The sequence below is a fragment of the Sinohyriopsis cumingii genome, chromosome 1, assembly GCF_028554795.1.
Source record: "Sinohyriopsis cumingii isolate HCF-2022 chromosome 1, ASM2855479v2, whole genome shotgun sequence".
Taxonomy (NCBI): domain Eukaryota; kingdom Metazoa; phylum Mollusca; class Bivalvia; order Unionida; family Unionidae; genus Sinohyriopsis; species Sinohyriopsis cumingii.
In genome coordinates, this window is record NC_142961.1 from 86,387,174 (window position 1) to 86,414,566 (window position 27,393).

Here is a 27,393-nt window from a genome sequence, read left to right on the forward strand (position 1 = left end):
ATGCACTAGGCAATCAGTGATTCATTTGAAAATCCTGGCCATTTGATTCATTTGAAAGTCCTGGCTATTCCAGAGCAACTGTGACCTGTCCACACAAAGAGAGAAGACAGAGGATTGGTCTCTGCCACCTCTCAAAGCTTCTTCTCTGGTCAATCAAGAGTCAGCAAATGCTTTCTTTTCTGCATACAAGGACATGAATGTTAGGCTCAAAAGAATCACAGATCTCTTGCCAGAACAACTCATTTATCTTTATAACGAATTTTGTGACAACCTTTGATTCACTTGGCACTAGCTTACACATGTAACCTTCTTGATATGCACTATTCCATTTTTATTTATATACTATTATAGTCAAAACCCAATGCATGCTTTTATTTCGGTGGGCATAGCCTCAAACTCTATAGGACTGGTCTGCTCATCTAATTCTGAATTTGTTATTTTTTGAGGCAAAACATTATCCTGCCTTAAAATGGTCTGCTGTTCTATACGGGTACAAGCAGTTGTATGACTACATGCCTAGCAGTCAGAACTGGCAGTGGTCACTGCTCAACCACTCGACTATCTAAGACCCAAACTGGCAGTGGTCACTGCTCAACCACTCGACTAAGATCCAAACTGGCCAAGTGGTCTGCTCAAACAATCTCAACTGTGCAGGTATTGTTAGCACTGGAACTGACCCACAATTAGAATCAGGCCACAGGATGATGGACAAAGACCATGCTGTTCATCGACAATATAAATGTTTCCATTCTGATAGCATTAACATGTTCCAAGGTTTCCCCAAATAAACAGGCCAAAATGAAACGTTTAATAGTAACAAGGCAAATATTGTCAAATTCAAGGGATTTTAAATGCATATCAATGCCAATTTAAGGACTTTACATGGGATGCTCCCACATTCTAATTTTCTTTCTTTTTTTCAAAACCATACAGCAAATTCAAGAGATATTCAAGACCTGTGTGAACCAGGTTTTCACCAAAATTTAAGTGCAAATTTTTCTCCTAATTTCTCTCTCTCAAATGAAGCATGTACAAATAATAGTAACAAATAGGGTTTGTTTTAATCATACACATTATATTACCAAGGAAAACAACTGACAAAAATATTTTTAAAAAATGTGAATCATGATTACAAAAATCATATTAAGGGACAAAATATGCCATTAAGGCATAAATGTTTCCTTATTTTGCTATCCACATCATGTCAATATATCTAAGGAAAACTCCCTTTTTCAAACTCACCTGGACTGCATTCATCCTTGGCACTGTATTTTGTGACACACTGTTTTTTGGAGGAGTTAAATACTTGGCCACTTGGACACTGTTTCTCTTGGAACTGGTATCTGTTATCACACAGGAGGTATGTACAGCTGTTGTCTGGATTGGGTAGCTTCTCTCCCACAGTACACTGAGGTGTGGTTGTCTCCACATAAACTAAACATGGACAAAGAAATGGTTATATAAAAAACACTAAATAGGAGTATACTTGTGACTATGGAAAAGTGCATCAGGGTATGATGACAAAGATGCATACACAAGTTCAAATGCTGTCAATACATTACATAGCATTAACATGTTCCAAGGTTATCAATCTTTTGCATGCATTCTATAGTAATTTCATGCTTTTATCATGAACAATCAAATTTTGTACATGGAAGAAGTACAACTGGGATAATACACTCCATCATACAGTGGTGAATAAAATTTTTAATAGTTTTCCACATAGATACTGTTACACAAATAATCTACAACAGAGTTCTGTCAATCAGATTTGATGAAAATTTTGAGTGAAGACAACCATCAGTAATAAATGCATGATACTTGTCAGCAATGGTCCTCTAAAACAACCTCCACTGCACAATACATTAAAGAGAAGCAGGTGCTTCACAGTTTCTAATAAAAAATTAGTCAATCATCCAAAGTTAATAATAAACTGACATAATTTGTATAGACTTCAAACATCCTTATGTTTATTATCTCTGTGTTACATTTTGTCTAATTTAGCAGCTTTAAAGTTTCCCTATTTACAGTGTTGCATGTGTTATATTGGATATCTTAGCAGCAGCATTTTTTCACTTTTAAAAAGTGTTGGTGCAATCTGCTCTTGAACATTTGGTCAAATTTTCTTCTGCAGCTTTTGACATCAAACTCAATTTGTTTTTCCTAACTGGAGTAGAAAAGGTAACTTATACAGCAGATCAGTACAAAATTAAAAAGTCTTAATTGCCAAGATATTTTCTATCAAATTTGGTCAAATTATGTTGAGCAGGTTCAAGATGAAGCCATTTAATGCCGATTTTATTCAACGCAGCTCTGCATTAAGTTACTAAATTGGACTACAATCTTCCAGTAATTAATTTCAGCAACTGCAACATGGTCTAGAAGGAGTGAACACTCATCAAATTAAGCACTCCTGCACGATTAGCTTTTGGTTGTAACTGTCATAGTGAAGGTAGTATCAGCTGCATTTATATGGCTTGAGCCACAAAAGTCCTGGTGTACAAGGGGTGGGGTTTGTTGTTTCTGCAGTGAACAAAATCTGAGATACCAGAAAAGAAAGTTTAAAAACAAATACAATTCTGAGAAATTGTTGAAAAAATTGCTTTTGTGCTGTAAATTCTACAAAAATGCTATGCTAAAGTGGCTCTTCCTTCTCAATGATGTTGTAAGCTTTAACTCTGGTTGCTTTCAGGGGAATTCTGACCCAAATATGAATTTTGCTATATCGGACATGGATCTGCTGCCTTCCAAAAAGGAAATCATCAGTGACTGTTCAGATGATTCCAAAGTACTCACTAATATTTCGTATATTTTGTTGCATGTGTGGTATGGGAATACTCCTCCATTTTCTCCCGAAAATATTAACTTATTATACAAGGCACACAATGATATGATCCTATCCCCTTTGAACTCTCTTAAATCCAGGAGTATCTGGGATTTGTGGTCCATTTGCAATTGTACACAAATTTCCCAATCATTATGGCAAATGACAAAAGTTGACATTACCATACTTAATCTGCCACTTGCATTCTCTGGTACACCAATAATGATTCCTAAATGATGCTTTAGGAAGTTCCAGTAACCATGGTATCACAATCTGGCTATATGAATAAGGACAAATATCTGAATAAATGTAAAGTGTCATAAAATAAACAGATAAAAATGAAATGTTTAATAGCAACAAGGCAAATATTATCAAATTCAAGGGATTTTAAATGCATATCAATGCAGATTTAAGGACTTTACATGGGATGCTCCCACATTCTAATTTTCTTTCTTTTTTTCAAAAACCATACAGAAAATTCAAATGTTATTCAAGACCAGTGTCAACCAGGTTTCTACCAAAACTGAAGTACCGGTACATGTACAGCACAAACCCTTCTCCTATTCTCTCTCTTAAATGAAGCATTTACAAATACTGTATTTCATGTTATTTTTTGTACATGAAAAAATAATTATTAATTTCAGTGTACAAAAAATAATATGTAAAATAAATAATTATCATTTGGTGGTACTGACCGTGTATGAAGAATAAAGGGATTGTACCGGAACAAGTTCTACAGAACACATGCTTCTTGACAACCTAACGGTACAAACATACAAAGTAAACATATATTGTCTGTCTCATTGTAGACTTCTCTCAACTCAAGAATCTAATTACAATTTCAAAAAAAGTACTCAAAGATTTTTGTTGTTATTAGAGAGAGAGAGAGAGAGAGATAGATGATTATGTCTCAGTGTGCAAGCTTGTCTGCATTTAGAGCATATGCAGCTGTTACATTGTGTAATGTTGGCAAAATGATTAAAATGGTTTGAACATGTATTAGCTACAAGTATTATTTATTGGTAAATTGTACGCAATGATATAAGACAACACTGTCAAAAAATTAAGTGCAACTTGTATTTTTACAGCAACAATAACCTCATTATCAAATTGCTATAAAAAAAATAAAGAACTTGAAATCACATTTTAGCTAATGCATGCAAGTGCATGTGCATGTGTGTGAGAGCAAGAGAGACAGATGAAACAAAATTTTGTCAGTGAACAAGACGATATTTACTCGGGGGGGGGGGATTATTTCTAGCTTTTGCAGGGAAAAAAGACTGTTACCTGATGATTGTGATAATCCTCATGTATTATGACCCTATTATATTCCATTATCAATAAACACTGATAAATGAACAATTTATTCTTGTTTTACTTATGATGTACATTGTCACAACAACCACATGGCTATGCAGTGTTATTTACACGGTAATTAAACATTTTTATCGCTTTGGTTATTCCAGTTCAAACCACACTGATTGCAAGAATCGAAAGAAGAAGTCAAATCAGCGAGGCTAAAAGTAGGGAAATGAGGCTCTCTTTAGGGAAATGAAAATCTGTCAATGTGCTATTGAAGCCATTGTCCATACACCAGATGTTATAAGGACAAGCGATCATACGCATTACTTGTTATTCTAATTCGCCAATAAAGATACTAGTGGAGTATATTGTAGAATAGATTTGCAATAAAATGTTAATTATATCCAAGTCAAAACAGAACAAGCACTTAAAAGATAGTATATATATATATATATATATATATATATATATATATATATATATATATATATATATATATATATATATATATATACATACAAATCGATTTAATGACGTCCATGACTTTCATATTTACAACAGAAAATGACTAGGTTTTTATATTTTTTGTTTGTATGACTATAATGAAACAATAAGACTAGTTGACCAATGGTCTGTGGTTTTCACTTGAGCATGTACTGAGATGTAATTTTTGTTGGTTAATAAAACATCGAAGGTCTTCCGAACTCATTTTAAAAATGCACATGGTGTTTTGTTACGTTGACGGACTTAATAAGGAGAATTAATGATAATACTTAAAGGTATGGTCTGTGAAGCCCTTTGTCCATTTGTTAATAAACACCAGTAGATATTTTAATTACAATAAGAGAGCTTATGCAAATGGGTGCCCGCAGCATTTTTTTGCAACGGGGGACGTTAGTCACGACCAGGAGAGTTAGTATAGCAAACAGTCTGAAACTAAAGCTAATATTTACTAAGCGTTTTGACCAGAATCTTCTGACATATTTTCAGCTTCATTTGCATGATTAAACTTGTCAGAATTTATATATATAGATATATATTTGCAGTATGACTTCTGGGGTGTCATGTGACCCCCTTGACCTATGCTATGGGTGCCCATGCTTATGTATCAATCATTGTATTTTCTCACTAGCAATAAATTAACTTTTTTAAAAAAACAAAATGGCAATAAGCTATTTTTGATCTTTTGTGCAAGCGTAAATCTTCTTAGTAGAAATTTTATGTCCTATAATTTAATGGATTTTTTTGAAAAATACAAAGTGATATGTACAAAAAATTATGATACATTTAAATAATCATTATTTTGATAACTGGATTGTGTACAAAAAATTAAAGAGTACAAAACAATTCATGAAATATGGTAATGGTAAAAAATTAGTTTTTTTTATAGTTATACACATTAAATCACCAGGACAACAACTGACACAAGTATCTTAAAAAAACTGTTGAACACCAAACATTTATGAAGCATGATTTCTAAAATTACATTAAGGGACAACATATGCCATTAAGGAAAAATGAAGTATGATTTTTTATGGACCCATATTCTTTTGAGAACCATTCCTCTACCCTAGAATGAATTCTTGAACATCACATAACAATAACAAAAACTTTGTTGAGCCTCCTTTTATGACAAGTGAAATTTTTTTAAAAGCTTCATTAAACTTTATGAAATTAAATTTTTACCTAAATTTTCTTAAAATATGTGTGTGTGCGTGTGTTTTTGTTTAAAGACACATGAAACAATTACTGGAATAGATGTTTCTACCAAAATAACTCAATTTATACAAAACTGGATTTAATATTTCCTTTTTTGCTATCCACATCATGTCAATATATCTAAGGAAGAATCCCTTTTTTAAACTCACTTGGATTACATTCATCCATGGCACTGTACTTTGTGACACACTGTTTTTGGGAGGGGTTAAAAACTTGGCCACTTGGACACTGTTTCTTTTGGAGCTGGTATCTGTTATCACACAGGAAGTATGCACAGCTGTCATCTGGACTGGGCAGCATCTCTCCCACAGTACAGTGAGGGGTGGTTGTCTCCACATAAGCTAAAGGCAGACAAGAGAAAATGGTACAGTTACTTTATGATCATATAAATATATATCTGTGACTGAAAAGTGAATCAGAGTATGGTGACAAAGCTGCACACACAAGTTCAATTTCTGTCAATAATGTGTGCCAAATTACATCACTGTCCACATAATAATCTGGAAGTAATAGCACATACAAGAAATTGTATACATTCATAACATTAATTTTCATGCAAGAAAGAAATGAGACAATATCAGTTTCTAAAGCTGTGGTAACACAGCATTTAACACTAAGGCTGTACAAATCAAGGACAGTGGTTGTTTGATCCTCATCATTACAGCAACACCTTTACATTTCCATTAGTGTTAACCTCATTTTCCCTAAATTTCTCCAAAACTATCCTAAATTTCTGAGTTTGTATCACATTGCTCATAATACTGCAATTTTTTAACAAGGTAGAAATAATAATAAATCTGAAAAAATGTTGTTTTTTAAAACTGCACACACAGGAGTCCTTTTAAATACAAGCAGGGGAATTATTCAAATTAAAGGAATTTCTCAACTTTTTATCTGAAATAAAACAAGATTATTTCTGGAAAAATCCAAGGTATTATGACTGTAGTTTTAACCTTTGATGCCGGCTTGAGGTGCATTAAAATAAAAATAAAATAATGCATAGTTCCAAAGAAAGATTATTGAAAAGGTACTGAAAAACAATTTTTTTTTAAAAAACGTGAGATTTTTTTATGAAACTTGGGCCTGTTTTAGCTATTCAAATAGATCATCTTCCATACCTGTATTGATACCAACAGATGGATCAGGTATGAGCTCACTACTTCCTAAAATCCATCCTGCTTCTAGGAGAGTACTGATCAAATAAAAATGGATTTTTGCAGTATAAATTGTTGCAAATTGTGATCAAAATAGAAATTTATATAATATTTTCCTTAAACAGGTACTCTATCTCTATGAATAATTGATAAAAGAAATCAAGTTATAATTATATGAAGAAAAAAAGCAGAAAAAAATGGATCTACCAATTACACACTGTCGAACCCGGATGAATTATGGACAGCACTGTGAGTAGGCCCAAGAGCTCAGTTAAATTATTTCTTTAAACTTTATTTCTTTGCTTAATCAATTTTTGACTGGGAAATGACCAGCAAAGATCAAGTAGGACATGACAAAATTATATTATGTGATGATATAAGGGGGCTACAATTAAAGGGGCTGGGGTTCCCTATAAATTGTACCATTTTAAAGAAGTACAGTTTATTTGTAAAGAGTTATTGTCAATATTATTGACTAAAAATTGGGATCTGATGTACTTATGTTCTCAATATGGCTTATATAATATAAAAGTTAGAAAATATTCAGAGATCTTTCTTCAGCTCTTAAAAGCAGATTATTTCTTCTCTGGAACTCTTTTAAAAAAATGTCATTGTTTTCTTTTTACCTCTTGGTATATTGATGACCATATTAACTGAAGATGTACATGAAGTGATTTAGTCATTTCTATTTCTTAAATTCTGACATGCTCTATTTCATAACCTTCACAAACAGACTATACAATAATCTCTATTTTGGTGAGTTATTGGTTCTAGTAACACATCATGTCCACCTACACATAAGGGGCTGATGATGCCTGCACCAAATTTTGTGGTAGTCATACTTTTAGATGCAATTATTTTCAAATAATGCAATAGAAAGTTATAACAACAAAAAAACATGGGGTTTTCTGGCATAGAAGATTAAAAATAAATTTAAACAGAAGTCTATTGTTATGTATATTTAATTTATATTTGATTTAATTTAATTGTAAGTTTAAACTTTTTTTATTTTCTTTACATGTCAATATAATGAAGATTTTTTTACTAGGAACTTGATATTCTTTTCAAAAAATAGTTTGACCTTGACTCTTCAGTTGCAAACACCTGAAGCTGATCTAGTTCTTGACCTTTATTTACAAATCAGTGAGAGAAGTAAATGACTTATTTTTATCCTATTCTTAGAGTAAAATGATTGATTTTTGTCAAGGTCATACTGGGACTACATGCTTTTATATGTAAATACTTCTGGAAGGTTCTGGAAAGTTGACCCTCATCTGGGAATTTGTTTTGCATTTCAAGTTACTGAGTTACTCATTGTTTATAGAGATATTTCTCAATCAGGGCTTTTACTTTACACTGAAAAGTGTATGTTGTGTCAGTTTGGAGTTATTTTAATGTTTATTTGAATTATTTGGATTCAAAAGGATTAATTCTTTTTCCTGGAAATATATGAGTGCTCATACAGAATTCTTGGACAAAGACATTTCATTAATTCAAACACCGGATTATTGTTTGTGAATAACACAGAGCTGTAAACCTTAGGTTACACCACAAAGAATACAGTATACGTCATCGCCTTCCATCTTGAATGTTTCATCAGGTTTCGAACTTGAATTCTTTAGAATATTTTTTTACTAGGACTTCTATAATTTGATTCATGGATTATTCTTGGATTATTTTTGGATTTGATTCTTGAAACCGTAAGTTCTTTTTACATTATTTATTTTTCCAGGGAAATAAATTATTTGTTAAATTTTTCAAAGATTGTTGTTTCCACTCTTTCTTGTGTTACTGTTAATTCGAGCCTAAACACGTAACACTATATAACTAACATAAAGCAAATGTGAGCCTATTTTGTTTTTGCTATTTCTTCAGGAAAAACAACAACAACCTGGGATGTACACAAACCTCCACATTGTAAGCTCGTTTGAAAGTTATCCAGGTGTGAAATTTTAGTCACAGTACATTCAAGTGTAATACATGTATACCAACATTCTTTCCATACTGATTGCTGCATATCATGCTCACAACTCCACTCTACAGGTATCCTTCTTTCTGAAGTATTTAAGAACCTTGGAGAGGAACCAAAATTGTATAGGGTGTGATTTTATATATACACCGTTTCCATAAGGAAGTTGTTGATTGGTGTGGCTACAAAGACGTGTTAACAGTGCTGAAAGAGGATATTTTTAAACTATGTGACATTTTTACCATTGCATGTTGCAGCCCGAGTTTGTATCACTATTAAAATTTAACAAATTTCATGGGGAAACTTGCTATAATCTGCAATAAAATACTAGTATAACTTGTCCCAAAATTCCTATGCATCTTTGATATCAATAAGTATTTGCCAGCTTGTGTGGGCTTATAGTTATTATCAACACTTAGGATACTAAAGGCAAAATATTCAGCCTATAATATTTTCAAAATACAAGAGCGTTGCAACTCCACAACTTCTGACTGCAAGTAAAACCAATTAGCCTGGAACACTGTATTATCGTGGTAATTAATGTTTTAATTGGTACATATTAAAACTGTTATGATACTGCTACATTCTTACAAATTGTTAAGTTTTGCTGACTTTCTCCCTGTTCCTTAAAAAACAAAATCTCTGTCAATCCACTTTCATAAATATAAATAAAACCACTAATGGCAGCAGATTACCGTACCATGGGGGAATAACTCTATATTATCATGGTATATGCATGATACAAGTATGATAACACACACTTATTAGACCCTATAATCAACACAAATTTCAACTTATCATTAAGATGGAATGTCTACGCTTGCACTGGCTGAATATTTCCACAAAAATGAAGGATCCAGTGATTAAACTGAATACATTGGTGTCAGGCAAGTTGAAATTCATGATAACAATAGCAGAAATTAAATTAAAAATATTATATTACCTTGAATTTTAAGTGCAGTGTGGGCAAAAGAAAGGACATTATATATATATATATATATATATATATATATATATATATATATATATATATATATATATATATATATATATATATATATATATATATATATATATTACTGACTTAAAAAAGGTAAACTATTATTGCTTTACTGTTTGTGTAAGACAAGTTGGATCATAAGCAACATTTTGTCCATTTTGGTCCATATTGGCTACCATGGAATGAAATTCCAAGTATGACCTTTGAATGACACAAAATCATCAAATATCAGATGATACACTGATTATATTTCATAATCAAGACCAATGCCAATATATTAAGTTTGACAAGAGTTCTGTATATGATGATCAAGGGAATTTGCATGCACTTTACAAAAAAGTGATGTTCATAGTTTTTTGATGTAGAATTACCAAAAATGTTGACATTTTGGAGGTAATTGCACTCTGACAGATTTGCGTCCCTCCCGGCTAGAGCTTTACATATGTAAACAACCGATAGATGGGTCGTGTTCAAATTTATTCAGGAAATCCTGTTTACCGTAATAATACAGCACCCGCAATAATACAGAGCTGGAATAATAATGAAGTGGTTAAATATTATTCCATCTTTAATCTGGATTGTTAATAGTTGCAAACGAATTTGTCATAAATAAGAACATACAATTGACCTTTCCAAATACATGCAAAGTATGTGCAAATATTTATGAAAACTTTACACAAACAGTACTAACTGCACATGTAAAGCAAGGATTAACCGAGTCATGGTAAATGATGCTGAAGTAAATTCAGACTACTTTATTTTTATTAGTGTGTGCTGTCAACGTTGAGCATAAATAAACTTTGACTCTGATCATAACTACCATTGTTTCTGATGGTAACTTTATTTTAAAAATTATTTTAATGCTTTATTTTAAAGACTTCACATACTTTTTATACTGATGAGTGCACACACAATCTTATTGATGGGAATAAAGTCCCAATTATTTCTTAATCAACCATGCCTTCAATCACCAAATCTCAATACAATTACAATCTAGCTCAGAATTATGGGTGGATAGCATCACCAGAAATACAAGTAAAAGAGATGATTGTGACCACCCACATCCACCACTGCTAATTTTTTTTGACCGCACATCCTGAGACTGGTTTGAGCCAGTCACAACCTCCCTCCACTAAAGGGCCATTCTCAGATCAGTCCAGCATTAAAGAGTTGTCCTGCACCATCAGGCCCTGGTGACAGTAAAATGCACGTACATCACACCATCCATACAATTTGTCAAAATGCTGTCTGCTAGCTAATATCTGTCAGTTTCCAGGAATGTCCGTCATCTCGACAATGCACTTAGAGTTCATTCCATTTATTATGGTCAGTTTGGCGCCTCCACTGATTAGAATCAAGTGTTTGTATGCAATCCCATTGGAATTCCTATGAATGAAAAGATGTGCTAGAAATTCCGGAGGTACTTCTAACTATACATAGCAGTCACCCCCAAGATCATCATCATCATCATCATCATCATCAATCCCTTAATCCAAGAGGTTGTTGGGGCACCACAGCTGACTTTACAACCAATTCTCTCCATCTTTCCCTGTTCTTTGCTGCACTTTGGGAATCTCCAAATCCCATGCCTGTCCACTCCTTAATGTTGTCTTCCCACCTCTTTTTGTCTGCCTATTCTTCTGCGCCCTCACACTGTGCCTTGCAAGATTGTTTCTGACAGTTCAGATGATCTTGAGACATGACCGTACCACTTCAATTTATGCTCTTGTCAAGAGGTCTACATAGGATCCGATGGCTCATTGGATCCTGTTGACTTCTTCGTTGGTTACTTGGTAAATATATGAGATGCCCAAGATCTTGTGGTAGCATTTAATTTAGAAGGTTTGAATCCTTCTTTATAGATCTGATGTGAGCATCCATGTTTCACAAGCATACAGAAAGATGAATATGACAATCGAGCGTATAAGCCTTGTTTTGAAACCAAAATCAATGTTGGTATCTTCCCATATTGGTCTGAACCTTTTTATTGCTGCTGTTGTCTGACCAATCCTGCAAAGTAGTTCTGGTTTGGAGCCCTCACCTGTGATAATTGATCACAAGTACTTGAAGCTACTGACTCTTTCCAGCTTCTGTCCACTGACCTTCATTTCTGCATTGATGCTGTTGGTGTTGTTTGCCATTAGTTTGGTTTTTTCGGTGCTAATCTCCATACCATATGTTATGGAGGTGGTATAAAGGCACTCAATCAAGTCAGCCAGTTCTCTTTCATATCCTGCTAAACCATCAGTATCATCTACGAAGCAAAGGTTGGTGATTGTTCTTCCTCCGATGCTGACAGTGCCCTCGTGGTCATGCAAGGCATCCTCCATGACCTTTTCCAAGAAAATGTTGAAGAGTGTAGGTGACAGCATACATTCCTGTCTGACTCTAGTTGTTGTTCGAAACCAGTCTTCCCTGCTGCTATTGATGAGGACAACACTGGTGGATTTGTCACAGAGGTGCTCAATAACCTGCACCAGGTTTGAGCTGATGTTGTACAACTTCATAATTCCCCCATAAGACCACATGCCATACCCTATCAAAGACCTTTTTGAAATCTATAAAGACGTGGTATAGATTCTGCTGATGCTGAATATATTTCAAGAAAAGGAGTCTGGGATTGAAGATTTGTTCTGTGGTTCTCCTTCCTCCTCGGAAGCCTGCCTGCTCTTCAGCAATAATTTTCTCTGCTTGAGGCTTTAGTCTGTTGAGAATTATCTTCAGCACGACTTTGCTTGGGTGACTGATCAGACTGATGATTCAGTAGTTTTGGCATAGTTGTAGGTTTCGTTTCTTGGGGAGTACGATGACCAAGGATAGAGTCCATGTGGCGGGTCATTCTCCTGTCTGCCATATCTTATCACACATTGTTGTCAGGACTGTGAACATCTTTTCTCCTTCTGCTTGAATGAGCTCTGCTGATATGTTGTCAATGCCAGCTGACTTTCCTTTCTTTAGTGACCTAACTGCAATTTCTACTTCTTCACGAAGAAATTAGTCATCAATTTATTCAGCCTGAGGGCAATTTAGTACTGCTGGATCTCCTTGGATCTTATGAATGTACAATGCTGAGCAGTATTCTGTTTATCGCTTGAGGATCTCTTGATTTTCTGTGAGGCATTTTCCCGATTTGCCTTGGATGGTAGTAGTTTTCCCTTGTTTATGGGTTATGAGATCTTTCACCAGTTGATATGCCATTTTGAACCCCAAGAGGTGCATGATAAATGCTCATCTGTATGTGATTAGTGTCAACAAATGGCTCATCACAACAAGGAAAGAATCAACAGAGGTCAACAGCCAACTCCAACAAAATAAAAAAAGACCATTTCACATATGGATTCATCGACAGGGTAAAATGTATACCTCAGATTTTGCCATCTGTTCCAGGACTCAAAAAGGTAATTATCACAACCCACTGTATTATTCAAATGCGAGCAATTATTTACCGTACTACCTTTTAACTAAATGAAAGGAATTCTGTTTAGGGAAAATACACTGAGGTCGGGCACAATCTAAAGAAATCATTGATGTAAACAAGTATAATTGATCCAAATATTAACCAATCTAAGATTTATTTAGTTACAGTAGGTATAAATAGCATTCATAAAAAGCTCTGATTTTACGTACCGAAGATAGGCTAACGATTAAGTAATAAAAAAAGAATTTATTTGTCTACGTGTTTAGTTTAAGAAAAGAAAATGTATGTTGCTATGTATATGTATCTGTTTTGCCGTTTTTTTTATTCATTATATGTTACGGGTTATGTAAAACTGTATTTTGTAGCTGATCTTGTCCAAAATCATGTTCATTGTTTACCTGATCATAATCATTGATTTTTTGTGTGTCTGTAAACAACTAATACGTTGTTGATATTTCTCTATAAGTATAAGTTAAATATTAGGATCATCATCTTAGTCTGAGTCAAGGACATTATGTTTATCATGTTATTGAGTATAATTTTAGTAACGGACTTTCTAATTATAACTTAGAGGGTTCCTTACATGAACTTTTGGACCTCGTCCGGGAATTGTTGTGTCTTAGGGTAATATATATATATATATATATATATATATATATATATATATATATATATATATATATATATATATATATATAATTTTGTTTACTGGAAAAATATATTTATTCCTGCAATAATGTCTAGGCAGAAACGATTTGTATTGCTGTGCCCAGTATTTTAATTGGGTGGAATTTATTTATTCATATATGTATTCACTGGAAATACAAAGTGCTCATTAATATTTTGGGACAGGGATATTAAGGTATTATAGTGGACTAAGACAAGGACATCTTGGATTATATTACTGTGATTCATCAAAAGACTGTTGTCATATCACCATGTCACTACAGACACATCAACACTTTCAGCGCTGGATCTTATTTCGAACACCACTGGAATTTAATGAAAACTGTATTCATTAAGACTGGTAAAACTTTTGGACTATATGGAATTTAATTCGCATTACTGTAAGGTCGTTTTAAAATTTTCACTTTGTATCCTAGGGAAATAAATTTTTTGTTGAATTTTACAAAACCATATAGTCGTGATAATTTATTTTAAAGATTTTTGCTAGTTGATAGCATTCACGCACAACTACGTAATATTATTATTCTTTAATAAGGAATGTTAACAGTGAAACTTAAGGGATGTCTGTATCTACAAGTCTAAATGATAGGAGCTTCCGAAAGTTTTATAGTTCCTGTACGTTTCTGCTGTTTCCGCTGCTAAAACACAGCTTATCATAAATTTCTTTTTTTTTTATATTTCATCGATCACAACAGAAGTGTACCCCTTTTATGTATTTAGCACGTATCTCGTTTTCACGGCTGTTTTTCTCGTCACCTTCATCGAAAATGAGATTGAGATCGCATTATTGCGCAGGGTCACATGACACATGATCTGCAATCTTGTTAAGTTTTATTTCCGCCTCGCAGATTCTTCTTTATTTCTCAGGCGAAAGACTGGTTGAACTTGGAGTTGGTGGTATAGCAGCATCATAACACATCTATGAACACCGTGATGAAAAAGTTTAATTGATCTGAAAAAGCGGGTTCCTTATATGTAAAAACTTTTCTGCGGAAACGCACGTTCAACCGATCGCCGTCGTGTACTGTTCAGAGGATGATGCTATCCAAAGAAGCGTTAGTTTGCTTGATATCAGAGAACCAGTAACAGTTTAGTCTTCAACACGGCTGCCAGAAAGTTTGATAAGCCACATTTGCAATGCCTTCTGTCTTAAGTTCCCGCAATGATTCTTTGTCTTGCCGATCATTGTATGCGACAAAAACGTTTCTTTTTTGAAGATAACTCGTTTTTTTTTCTCTGCCAGTGATACGAATGATAGATGGCGCTACACAACCCGAAGTAAATGTTACCGCCATAAGCACGATTTACCTACCCCACCCCCATTCAATAAGTAAAGTACTTTTGGGCTTTTGTCAATACGTAATCAAGACCCTTTTGATCAGAGCCGTAGAGAGCGATCAGGGGCCTTGGGGTAAAAAGACACCCGGATCTCTCCTAGCTCTGGTTCAACTTTTTTCTTTCTTTTATACAATTAAAAGTGTTGTTCGGCTCGGGCCCCTTTACGGGCACGGGCCCTGGGGATATATCCCCGGTCCCCCCCCCCCGCGTCAGCCTTGCTTGGACAAGCATCAGCTTCTGTGTCAGGTACTAGCGCCAACTGCAGCTGTCTGATAACATTCAATCATGCTAGATATATGTAGGGTCAAAAAATAATAAACGATGAGTGCTACAGTGGAGTTGAATATGGAATATTTAAAGAAAGATGAAAATATGCTCATGATGACCCTGAGGAATAATTCGATAATTTGTTACAGTTTCTAATTGACTTATTCTAATTAACTTTTTTTTCTCACTAATAAATGTGTGAATCTTGACGTGAAATGAAAACAACACATTTATCCAAGGTAGCTTTAAAATGTTAGCCTTTTAAAATATCGGCATGGATGATAGTTCAAAAGTACAAATTTGAGTTCAAAGATTTCAAGGAGAGTAAAAGGTTGTTTCTACAACATGAACAAGAACTCAATAGAAACAACGTTCGAAGAGAATCATTTAATATTAGAATGAACGGAGAAATTTTAAATACTTTGAAATGAAGAAAAGAAACAACTTTCTTACGAGACTGGAGTTTCTTTTTCATTCAAAGTACTAAGTGACCGTAAGGCAATGTGTTTACGTTGTCAACTATGCTTGTCATCATCCATAAATGATTCTACTTAGTTCATAGCGATGGTGTACATCTGGTGATTGTTTGGCCTGTGTAAATTCATTACCTGGTAGTTTTCGAGTTTGAATTTTAATTTTTTTAAATTACTTATTCTTTTATTACGTTACGAACTATCTTTTCATCGTTATCTGCCCTTAGCCAAGAAAATTCCAACGATTGGTTTGCCAATTAGCTCATCTTTGAAAATTCCCATAACTTTCTTTTCGCTTTTGGGGTTGTTACATACATTATCAATAGGAAAGTGACAAGTGTCAGCAAATTTCATTTTTCATGTCTCGACATAAATGCATAGTGAATCCATATCGGTACAAAGGAAATGCATCCATATCGGTACAAAGGAAATGCATAGTGAATCCATATCGGTACAAAGGAAATGCATCCATATCGGTACAAAGGAAATGCATAGTGAATCCATATCGGTACAAAGGAACGTTATCTTTTCAATGTTTTTATCATTCAGTTTTTGTTGTATTTTTTACATCAACCATTTTGATAGTTATAATGCTGTAAAACCACGTTATACTGGTTTAGTTAGTTAGTCTGATCTTTTAATTTTATTGAACTGGTTGGCATTAAGTCATTATCATTAATTGTTCTTTTAGCAAATAATAACACTTGAAAAACATGTTCTCGTTTGAAAAAAGTTCCGCTGTCTTCTTTCAGAGGTTTTCCATTTGCTTTCTTCAAGACCTTAATGAAGTCTTTTTCGATATCATTGGAGGCGTTTTGTGCCAAACTGACATTCACTTTAATCTATATATTTTGCCAAGGTTGCTATTCAAACCACATAAACTGTATATTTTAAGCCAAACTGCATGTAAAGATTTCAGTTGATATAATGCATGTCGTATTTATTTTGGTTTTATATACACACGGTTAATTTCGTACTCTTGCAAACATTTCCAGGTTACTTTTGCAATGAAGATAGATCATTTTCGCCAAGAAGAGCAGACATGTAACAAGTGGCATTTCTAATATATTTTCCTCTATCAGCAATCTGAGCGAAGATTTGCGTCGAGCCTTCTAAACTGCTCTTCATCTGCCCATCTAAATAAACTATTTTTACCAGAATATATTGGGTCATAACCCTGTCTTATGAATTATTAATGCAAATGAAGAACTTGGGTATCGATTCATCATAATGTCCATGATATTTTACCTTGTCATCTGTATTTGCATAATATTTGCTTTTTGCATATGTGAGTATCACACTAATTGCTCCTCTGATTTCACTCTTGATCATTATGAACATGCTATGTTTTGTCAAAAGTTCAAATTCAACACCAGATATAATTAATCTAGCGTCATGAGGTGCTCCTGGTGCACTGTTATAGTGTGTTGTGTAAAGTTTGTAATGTTTCATATATGTATTTCTAAGCTGTTCAAAGATGTCACATCCTTAAAGTATACTTTTTTCGTGTAAAATGTTAGTACATAAAATAGTAATGTTCATTTTGAAGTTCTTTATCACATCGTGTACATACTAGTAATCACTGATTCGATAAAGCATGACCAGGCCATCACGGCCTTCCTTTGCCTGTAGAGAGCTGAACCCTCGAAGATGAATGCACCAATAAAATTTCGTAACTGTACTTATATATGTGCCATAGTAATGGCATAAGGGCAGAAACTCCATGTTGACGTCTACAAAAACAGAACCAAAATATATTTTTGAAGAAAAAAACACCGTTGGAAATGTGTTCCTCATGCCAAAGAACGAAAGAAGGACGCATGCGACTAATGCTTTATGCTATCGTATTAGCATGACAAACGCTGAGCAAAAGAAAAAGCACACACACACATGCACACACACATACACACAAACACACTAAACCCTTTTTCCGTTTAATTGTATTATCCAAGTAAGAATCTTTTTACGAAGTGTGTGTTACGACTCTATGGTCCTAAACCAGGTAAAAGAAAGAAGCAAGACCAGCAAGTTTAATTAAAACTAAAATTAATTTGATTCTCTAAGTAATAAAATGAAAATTTAAGAGGAACTTTCATTATTGTGAATTAAATCGAAACAAAATACTAAAAAGCTCTACCTCACTTTCAACAGAATAGAGTGTTTTGAATGAATTCTAGGTCTCGAATGTGTGTGTGATATTTGGATTTTTAGCGTAGCCTTAACAATTTTTCAGTCATATCACTACGATGTCTGCAGTGTTACAGTTTATAGTGATGTCTAGCACTGGGGAATCATGCCACAGACATGTAGCATGATGTCCCACCCAGTCATATTATCCTGATACCAGGATGACCAGTCCTAACACTAACCTCTTAATGTTGAGCGCCAAGTGAGGCAGCTGTTAGTACCATTTTTGTTAAGTCTTTGGTATGACTCGGCCGGGGATCGAACCCATGACCTCCCACATCCGAGGCGGACGCTCTAACCACCAGGCCACCGGAGCGGTCTCGAATGTGTTGATATTACAATATCACTGAAGATGCTGAAGTTTCAAACATAGGAAATAGGAATGAAATAATTGTTAAACTCTTTGGCCTTATAAACACCCTACGGCTCTACATCACAATACTGTCCTACTCATCTATGTTGCAATACCTCCCATACATTTCATGATATCTCACTTCTCAACAGAACTCATCTGATTTAATCAACTCATGGAAAATTAACAAAAACTTGTAGACAGGTTCATTACTAAGATTGATTTTTAAAACTGGCAACACCTATTTATAGATCATTGCAATAGTGCACCAAAACTAAAGACACGGTATAGATATACATAACACAGAGGTTATTCAACGGATGGGGACAGACGAACGGATATGCACACACGCGTCAGAAAGATCTTATGTAGAGATTCTGCCTGGGCAGGAATGACACAAATTTAAATGATTAAATCTTGTCAGACCCTGGATTAAAGGGATGGTTACCAGTTCCTTGTGTTAACATTGCCGTTGAGACAAACAGGAGTCAATTTTTACTTACGTGGGATTTGACAGTCATTGTATTGACTTCTGGGATTTACACATTTCCGGCTTTTATTGCTAAACACCTGGCTGCCAATACACCGCTTCATAACATACTTGGGATAATGGCACTCAAAGTAGATTCTGCAGTCCTCCGGGCTTCTGTAGGCATCACCGACAGTGCAGGCAGATGTGGTTACTTCAAAACCAGAATTGTGTAATTTATGAATGGCAAAATTCAAAATCGGTCCATGTAGAGAAATTAAATACTTTGAATGTACTAGTTTTCATTGGGTACCAATTTTTGTGGATTTCATGGCTGCTCCAACCCACAAATTTAATGACCCAACGAACAATGAATTATCATTATGTGTAAAGGATAGGACTTCTTCACAAAAACAATTTTAAGTACTGAAGATGATGTACTTTTTAACAAAAACACGAAAAATGATAATCACAAAAAGAAGGGATTTCAAAGTATTAATAATAAAGCAACACATATCGGTCTGACATAATGAAAACATGAGACACCCCACTCCACCCCACGCCCCGTATATGACAGAAAAAGTTTGCCATTGTGATGTCAAGTAATTATGATGTAATAGCGACTGTAGGTTTGAGGGTAGTTTAAAATGGCCATTATTTAAATTAGATATTTTTTTTATATCTAGCATGTTAGGAAAACTTCCATGGATCCTGCAGTCAATCAAATAGAGGTGGGGTGGGGGAGTAAAAGTTACCGGTAACCAAAATGTATGATTTTTCTGAACATTTAAACCCAACGTACACCCGAGACGTGTTTGTTTTTCGCGAAAATAAGAGATGGTCCGAATGTGATGTTAATATCGATGTTGGCACAGGGAAGGTGTGTTTTAAAAAAGTGCAGGGCAACCACTATGATAGCAAATTTCTTACTAGTATGTACGTTAGAATTTATATTCATAAAAGTACTTTTGAAATCTATTCTTTTCAACCAAAGGTGATGTGATTGTGATATATTGTATTTTAATACATAATTTAATTATAAAATTAATACGTACAGTTATGACTATAACCAAGATGTTAATCCATGGAATATTTATTTCTCTTTTGCTCTAGCGTGTGTAACGACCGTAACTTTAATAACTACAACTCGTGTCACGTACACTAGTTGCTCAGCATGTTTATCTTCAACAATTAAAGTTACATTAAATGGAGACAAAAATCTCGTGTTGCAATAGTACTTTTTAAACATATACTTGAAGCTAAGTGTGTACTTACCGTCTGTGGATATAGCCAATGTTGCATCTGGACAAAGGAAACATACAGAACATAAAACTGAGTCAATTAACAATTAATATTGTACAAGAATTAGCTTTTCCAACAAAGCTCGAGGGCTCAGCTGTATTAAATTGATTGTCAAGTAAAGACAGATAGAAAGATTTGAGAAACCTAAATGGAAGGAGGCTGAAAAAGTAGTTCAAGTTATGCCCAAATCGTTCTTTTGGTTCTTGAGCAGTTGTAGGATTTTGCTTTAGCTTGACTGTTGGTGTCAAGACGCGGAGAAAGTGACATTCTTTTGTGTTCTAGTGATCAGACGTAAAACAAAATATTTCCCGCTCAGTTGCATGCCTAGGCTGGACATATTAATACGAAGACAAGTCTCCTCCATTCTTCGGCTGTTGAGCATACTGACATATCCAACGGAATTAAACCTTGCATGCCTAAGCCTTGCGATTCAAGTTATTGCCAAATGTCCCTCGATGCTGATTCTGTGAATTTTATCTCGCTAAGAATCAAACTGTGCAGGACTTTTTGACATTTCTAAACGCAACCGCGATTGCCTCACATGGATTTGTAATACGCATGCGTTCAGAGAAACAATATTGGTATGTACAAAGACACGCGTGTAAAAGTCTAATTCCACACAGATCTGCGATTGATATCTTATCCAACTGAAACCGCTGTGACAAGAGCATATCTGAACCGCCTATACAAATAGCATCAGACGGTATTTTCGCATTACTCGGGTTTATCAGTTTGCCATTTCGGCGAATCGGAATCTAATTTCTTATATGAATTTTGGATGCAGTGTCATAAAAATGGCCCGATTGGCCTCCAAACACCAAGGAAATCCAACCTGAATATGCTAAGTGAATGGAAATTTATACTAAATGTTATTTAGATATAATGCACCGTTTTACTGATATGGCCAATTAACTTCAATCACCATCATTTATAGGCCGAGTTATGATAGTCGCCATGATGGATTCATAGAATCCTTCATATGTATCCACGAAGGACAATAAAATTCCACCCGAAGGCTAGAGTTTTGCGTCCGATAGAGCCTTGCCATATGTCTGACTCAAATTTTTAATCCCGATGTTTGGAGGTTTAAAGGAAAATATTCACTAAAATATAATTCAACGCAGGCTACGAAGACTACTGTATTTTTCAACAGATGAATACGCGGCATTAAATGCAGTAGTTTGTGTTGAAGGGAAGGTGGTTTCAGAAAAGAAAATACATTTTTACTAGGTAAAATCAGATCTTGATTTGACAAACACAGTTATATCCGATATGAAATTACCCTTGAACCAAAAAATCACACGAAATTATTTCGCATAAAGGCGGTAATTATGTTGAAATTCAGTTGCCTGAATTGAGAAAAATACAAATTGGAGAGGTGATTCAATAGCATCTTATGGTATTCTGTCAGCTGATGATACGGCATATTTGGATGGCACAGACGACAAAAATCTTAGGAAATAAAAACAGTGGTACCAGCATTGTTTTTATTCTCTAAGTGTTTCAACAATTAATTTTTCGGAAATCATAAATGCACAAGAAGTGGTAGCCGAATTTTGGATGGATATTGGTTATACAGATATTAAATTATTGCCGGTAAATAGATAATACAGCTTGTATTTAGAAAAATAACAAAATTACACCTAAAATTAAATTTCTTGTATGTATTGGCACGATAACGAAGGAAGAGATATTAGCATGTAGCAACACTATGACAAGAATGTTTGGCTGATTTGTTTTTAATCTTCTTTCATAAGTAGCAGTTGGATTGGTGATTTTTAGGGGGAAAAATACATCCATTAATTAAAATTGGGACAAATTAAAAGAAAAAGCTTTTAAAGTGATATATGATTTTTCAATGTAAGGTAACATAAAATATGTTAGCTGATATGATAGATCTAAATTAATTGCACGATTATTTGGTATACTTATCTTTTGCTTGTCACTTCAATTACAAATTATATGTAATTTAAATAAAAATATTATCACTGATTGGGGGAACTGCAAGTTGAGTGTAATACCTATTGTCCCTATCTGTGTGAGCATACTAGACATTATCCCGATTTTTACGTTGCATACAGCGAAGGAAAAAAAACAAACACTTCCTGTTGCTCATTTTATTGTCGGAGACACAGGTGGTGAAAAAGCAAATTTATTAATGAACCTGTAACTTAAATATCCTAATTATGATGAACTTGTCATATGCACCGTTAATAATAACCAGGCAAAATATGCGATGTTGGAAGAACTATTTTTATGCCGTAGAAAAAGAAACATATAAAAAACTTTTAACCTTTCTACCGCCTGAAGATATTCCAATAGAAGAACTGGGTGACGGTACAAATAAAATTAATGTTTGATGATATAAAAACTGACAAATACTATTGTGAACAGGATTAAAATAATTTTTTACTTTGAGTCGTGCAAAAACTTTGTACATAGTACATATTTAATACAGTCCTATTTATGATGCACCAAAGTGTAGCCTCGTGGGACACATGTTTTGTACTTTCTAAATGATAAATAAATATAATAATACAAATCACGGGAGTATTAAAATGGATCCTAAGCAACAATTTGCTTATATGAATCGATATGGCGATGTTTTTTTGAAAGAAGGCAACCAAAATACCAAATAGGCGACACCGTAAGAATTTCTGACAAAAACAATTAACACTTGAAAAAGGATATACAACAAAACCGGAGTGAAACATTGCTTAAAATTACCCCAAAATTTGAAGGAACTTTATATGAGCAAAAGTTGCACAAAACTAAAATCAAACTGATGCTAGATTTATATATAATAAAAAAAACGATTACAAAAAAGAAGCAAGCGTTTTTCCAAAAGAAAACACAAAGTCTACTGGACAGAATTTAATTGATTGTTGCTATTTAAAGATATTGAAAATATTTGATCATCAGTCATCTCATTTTTATCTACAGATTTTTCTGGTTTTTGTGATGCAGAAATCGAAATAAGATGTCAACAATGGCATAGTCTTAATGATCGTTTGAAGTGCAAGACCTGAAAACACTATGAAGCGCATACAATAAAGCGTATTCATCCGTGAAACTCTAAAACGCATAAAGTTCAGCGGACATACATCCGAAAATCATATTTTTTCTGATCCCCCAGACTTCTAAAAAAAAGAATTAAGCGTAAAAGCAATTCATCTGTGAGTCTCAAAAACGCTAGTCCTGAAAGCATATCGACACCTAAAACACGATCAATAAAGATGGCGCACTTCCTAAACTTATATTCATCCGTGAGTCTCTAAAGTTCTTAAATACAATGAAACGAAGGTGCTAAAAGAGACTTATTCTAGGACAGTTAAAAATAACCAATACCCCCTGAGCGTGCCTCTTAAAATAAGAGTCATTTAAAGATACAAAATATAATTTTTAGGGCATCTTAAAACATAAGAAACATCGAACGCACCTCTTAAAATGTTATTATCTTATTCTTTGAGTAATCTCTGAAATACAAGATATATATATATATATATATATATATATATATATATATATATATATATATATATATATATATATATATATATATATATATATATATCTCTTATCGCATGTCATACAAATTAATAATGTTAAGAAGATTCAGTAAATATTCTTCCTCGAGCCTCTAAAATGCATCAATATCGTCACACGCATGTCTTAAAAACATATTTATTCTAGGGCACCTGAAACGCAACAAGATGCAATTGGGTAAGTCCAAAGAGAGCGAAAGATAAAATCCCGTCTGGAATATAAAAATAGATTTTCCAGGGCATCTAAAACACCATAACTATTATCAGACATACCTCCTAAAAGCTTAATCAATATGAAATCCCTGAATTAGTAGATATGTACGATTTTACATGTGTTTGGGAAAACAAATTGAAGAAGCGACAAGTATCCCATTACCGTGAAAATGGATATGATATAGGCAAATATTACATTTCCTTTTGGACATTTTAAAAGGTATAGATTAACAAGAGATATCCCTTTTGGAGACAGACCATTGGATATTTTAAGACGAATAGCTTAACCAGAGTTAACCCCATTTGGAGGAAGAGCAGGTTTAAGATATTGAGGCTACCGAGAGCCGACAATGGGTACGGGCAGTTTTCGCCACTGAAGCAGCTGAGAATGCCTATATTGTTCATGTAGTGGCTAACAATTGTAACTATTAATTATTCCAGCATGCCAGAAATTCAGGCCCAGCCCCAAAACCAAGGTAAAAAAAAAAAAAATTCTAGCTGCTTTTGTTTAGGGTCAATCTGTAGCTATCAGCCTTGCGTTTTCTCTTTTGGTTTGGCAAGTGTGGAAACTGGAATAACTGTGTGGGGAAAAATCAGAGAGAGAGAGAGAGAGAGAGAGAGAGAGAGAGAGAGAGAGAGAGAGAGAGAGTAAAGCAGTAACAAATCGAGAAAAATTCACATGTTAATAATTAAAACAAATTTCTAAAATAATAAAAGCAATAACAATAGTAAACAACTATAATGGTAATGCCTAATAGCAATGAATATTATTGATGCTATGGTAAGTATACCACTATGATACACCCTAATTTTAAAACACTCAAATCCCTCACGCTCATAATGAAAACCAAAAAGTGAAGTGCAATGCTGAATATCTATCTATCTATCTATCTATCTATATATCTATCTATCTGCGTGCGTGTACAAGAGACACGCATAAAACGCTATGTAAATATTTCTAAATACATACAACATTAAGAAAATGATAGCCAAAAGTTTCTCTTGTCCGTCATTTGTATACAGATTTTTTTAAAGATAGCTTTCTCCGTTCTTGCTCCCTTGTGTCTTCTGTAATTATATCTGCAACAATCATTTTTTCTCTCTCCTTTTGGCTTGTTTATGGTCAAAAAGAAGGACCGTAAGAAAGAAGAGGATAACATATAGTCTTCGAGTGCACGTTGGAGTCCGAATTAATTGAAATAAAACTAGCATGAAAGTAGGAGTTTGGGGAAGTCTTTCTACAATTAAAGGTAAACAAAGCTAATGTGGAAGACACTAAAGTAACAGTGAAAACAAAAGATAACCAAGAATACTAGCTCAGATTAAGTTTAATTTAAGTATGTATTGAATTAGATGTAATTACGAAAGGATTGGGAAGTCACGCCCATGTCTCACCATGCTATTACAAGACTAACCATTAGCACAAAGTTTAAAACCGATCTTAATACTGACGCCAAAACACCATAAAAGTGATGCACATGTCTTACCATGCAGTCACAAGACTAAAACTTGAGCGCAAAGTTCACATACAATCTTAATACTGACGTCAAAACACCATAAAAGTGTTGCCTGTGTCTTAACATGCTGTTACAAGACTAAAACTTGAGCCCAAAATTCACATACATCCTCAGTACTTACGCCAAAACACCACGATGTCACAAGTCAGACAGTAATATTTAGTTCCTTTGGTTAGTAATAATAACATCACACTTACCAAAATTTGTTTCCTCCACTGTGCTTCCTCTGACTGAAATTTTAGAAAGCACATACCGTATATACTCACTTATAAGTCAATTCCAACTACAAACTGTAGAGATCGTTATTTAAACGCTTATTTACAGTGAGATTGAACAAATATGTTGGAACTTGATGAAACATTTATGTCCAAGAGAATGCTACTCATTTCCATTTGCATGTCAAGAGATAATACATCATAGTCATTCACGCCTGTTCTGTTGTAACGAAGAAACCTCGAGAACAAAAGTAGTTTCAGCTTCATTTGAGAGTATGGTACAGTGTAATACGGAATCAGAAAACAATATTAGTTTTTTCTATTTTGGGATTTGACGGTAAAATTCTGGCTCATTCTTGGGCAGAAACTTTATAGGTATATAATTAAGACCCTGGTCTGCCGGTACAGTATGCAATGAAGATCAGGTTCTATGATGTTTGCAGTTCAATAAGACTTATAAGTGAGTGTGTATGGTACATGCATACAGTTTTCACGCCTCATACTAACACTGGACGCATATACACTTTCCGAAAAGTGTTGCGTGGGCTTACCATCGAAAGTTGCCTCCATACATGAAAGTTTGTAAAATTAATGTTTTTTATATGGCATATATTGTAGTATGGTCGTACCATTTGAAAATTACGGTCCTTAAACTAGTAATTTTCAAAGAGAAATCGCAGTTGGTGGCTATAGCAGGTTGAAGAGAACAAAGCACACGATCTCCTATTAGTAACTTTGCGTTCGTGCGATAGAGAAGTCTTGGATATTTGTGACCCTTGTCTGCCGTACTTATTGTACTTTATATTTATACGGAAACTCTCTGATGACAAGATCCTGCAAGTAGTTATCTCCATCCTTAAATTTAACAATCAAAGCAGATGTATGGTATAAAGGGGGGAGGGAGCAGTCAAAGGCACTTTTAACACCTTTTTGGGCTTTATCATGCCCAGGAAATGGGAATGGGAACCAAGTCCCAAGGAAACTGCTAGTTGGATTTAGTTTTGAGTAAAGAGAGAAGCACTGTGGAGCTACTGAAGATATGTCATATATGAAGAAAAAAATTATGAAAGTAATATTCAAATTTTTGTGTTTCTCAAGATGCAATTGGGGACTTCTTCAGTACTGGATCCTTTATTGTATAATCCTTTAGCAACTTTCTTAATTCATTTGTTCCGTATACAGGACTCGAGCCTGTACACTAAAACCGTAACTTGGGAACACGCACTACATTCTGAGTACAAATATTAATTTGCTTTCATAAAACAAATAGTACTGCCAACAACAAAGGCAAAATAAATAAAAAGAAAAGAAGAAGAAAGGCCAAATGAAAAAGTTAAATAGATTAGATTCATCCTATCATTTTGACACTTAAAGTGGTAGGCAAAACTTCAGTTGGCGAAGTAATACTCTTGGGAGACTTTAATGCCAGATGTGATGAAATT

General features: G+C 34.2%; 1 protein-coding gene across 1 annotated transcript; it reads right to left on the reverse strand.

The window, feature by feature from the left end:
- Window positions 1-1,213: 1,213 nt before the first annotated feature.
- Window positions 1,214-21,417, reverse strand: LOC149807287 (uncharacterized). Its single transcript, XM_089953648.1, has 5 exons — window positions 21,384-21,417; window positions 20,435-20,461; window positions 19,194-19,373; window positions 5,995-6,186; window positions 1,214-1,434 (listed from the first exon to the last, which is right to left on the reverse strand). The coding sequence occupies exons 1-5, from the start codon at window positions 21,415-21,417 to the stop codon at window positions 1,214-1,216; spliced, it is 654 nt and encodes a 217-aa protein (XP_089809774.1).
- Window positions 21,418-27,393: the final 5,976 nt, after the last annotated feature.

Coding starts and splice junctions, on each gene's coding strand:
- LOC149807287 (XM_089953648.1), bottom strand. CDS start 21,417: ATGGCGACTATCATAACTCGGCCTATAAATGATG. Junction 6,187..19,193: donor CAATGACTGTCAAATCCCAC/GTAAGTAAAAAT, acceptor GTCTGCCTTTAG/CTTATGTGGAGACAACCACC. Junction 1,435..5,994: donor CATGGATGAATGTAATCCAA/GTGAGTTTAAAA, acceptor GTCCATGTTTAG/TTTATGTGGAGACAACCACA.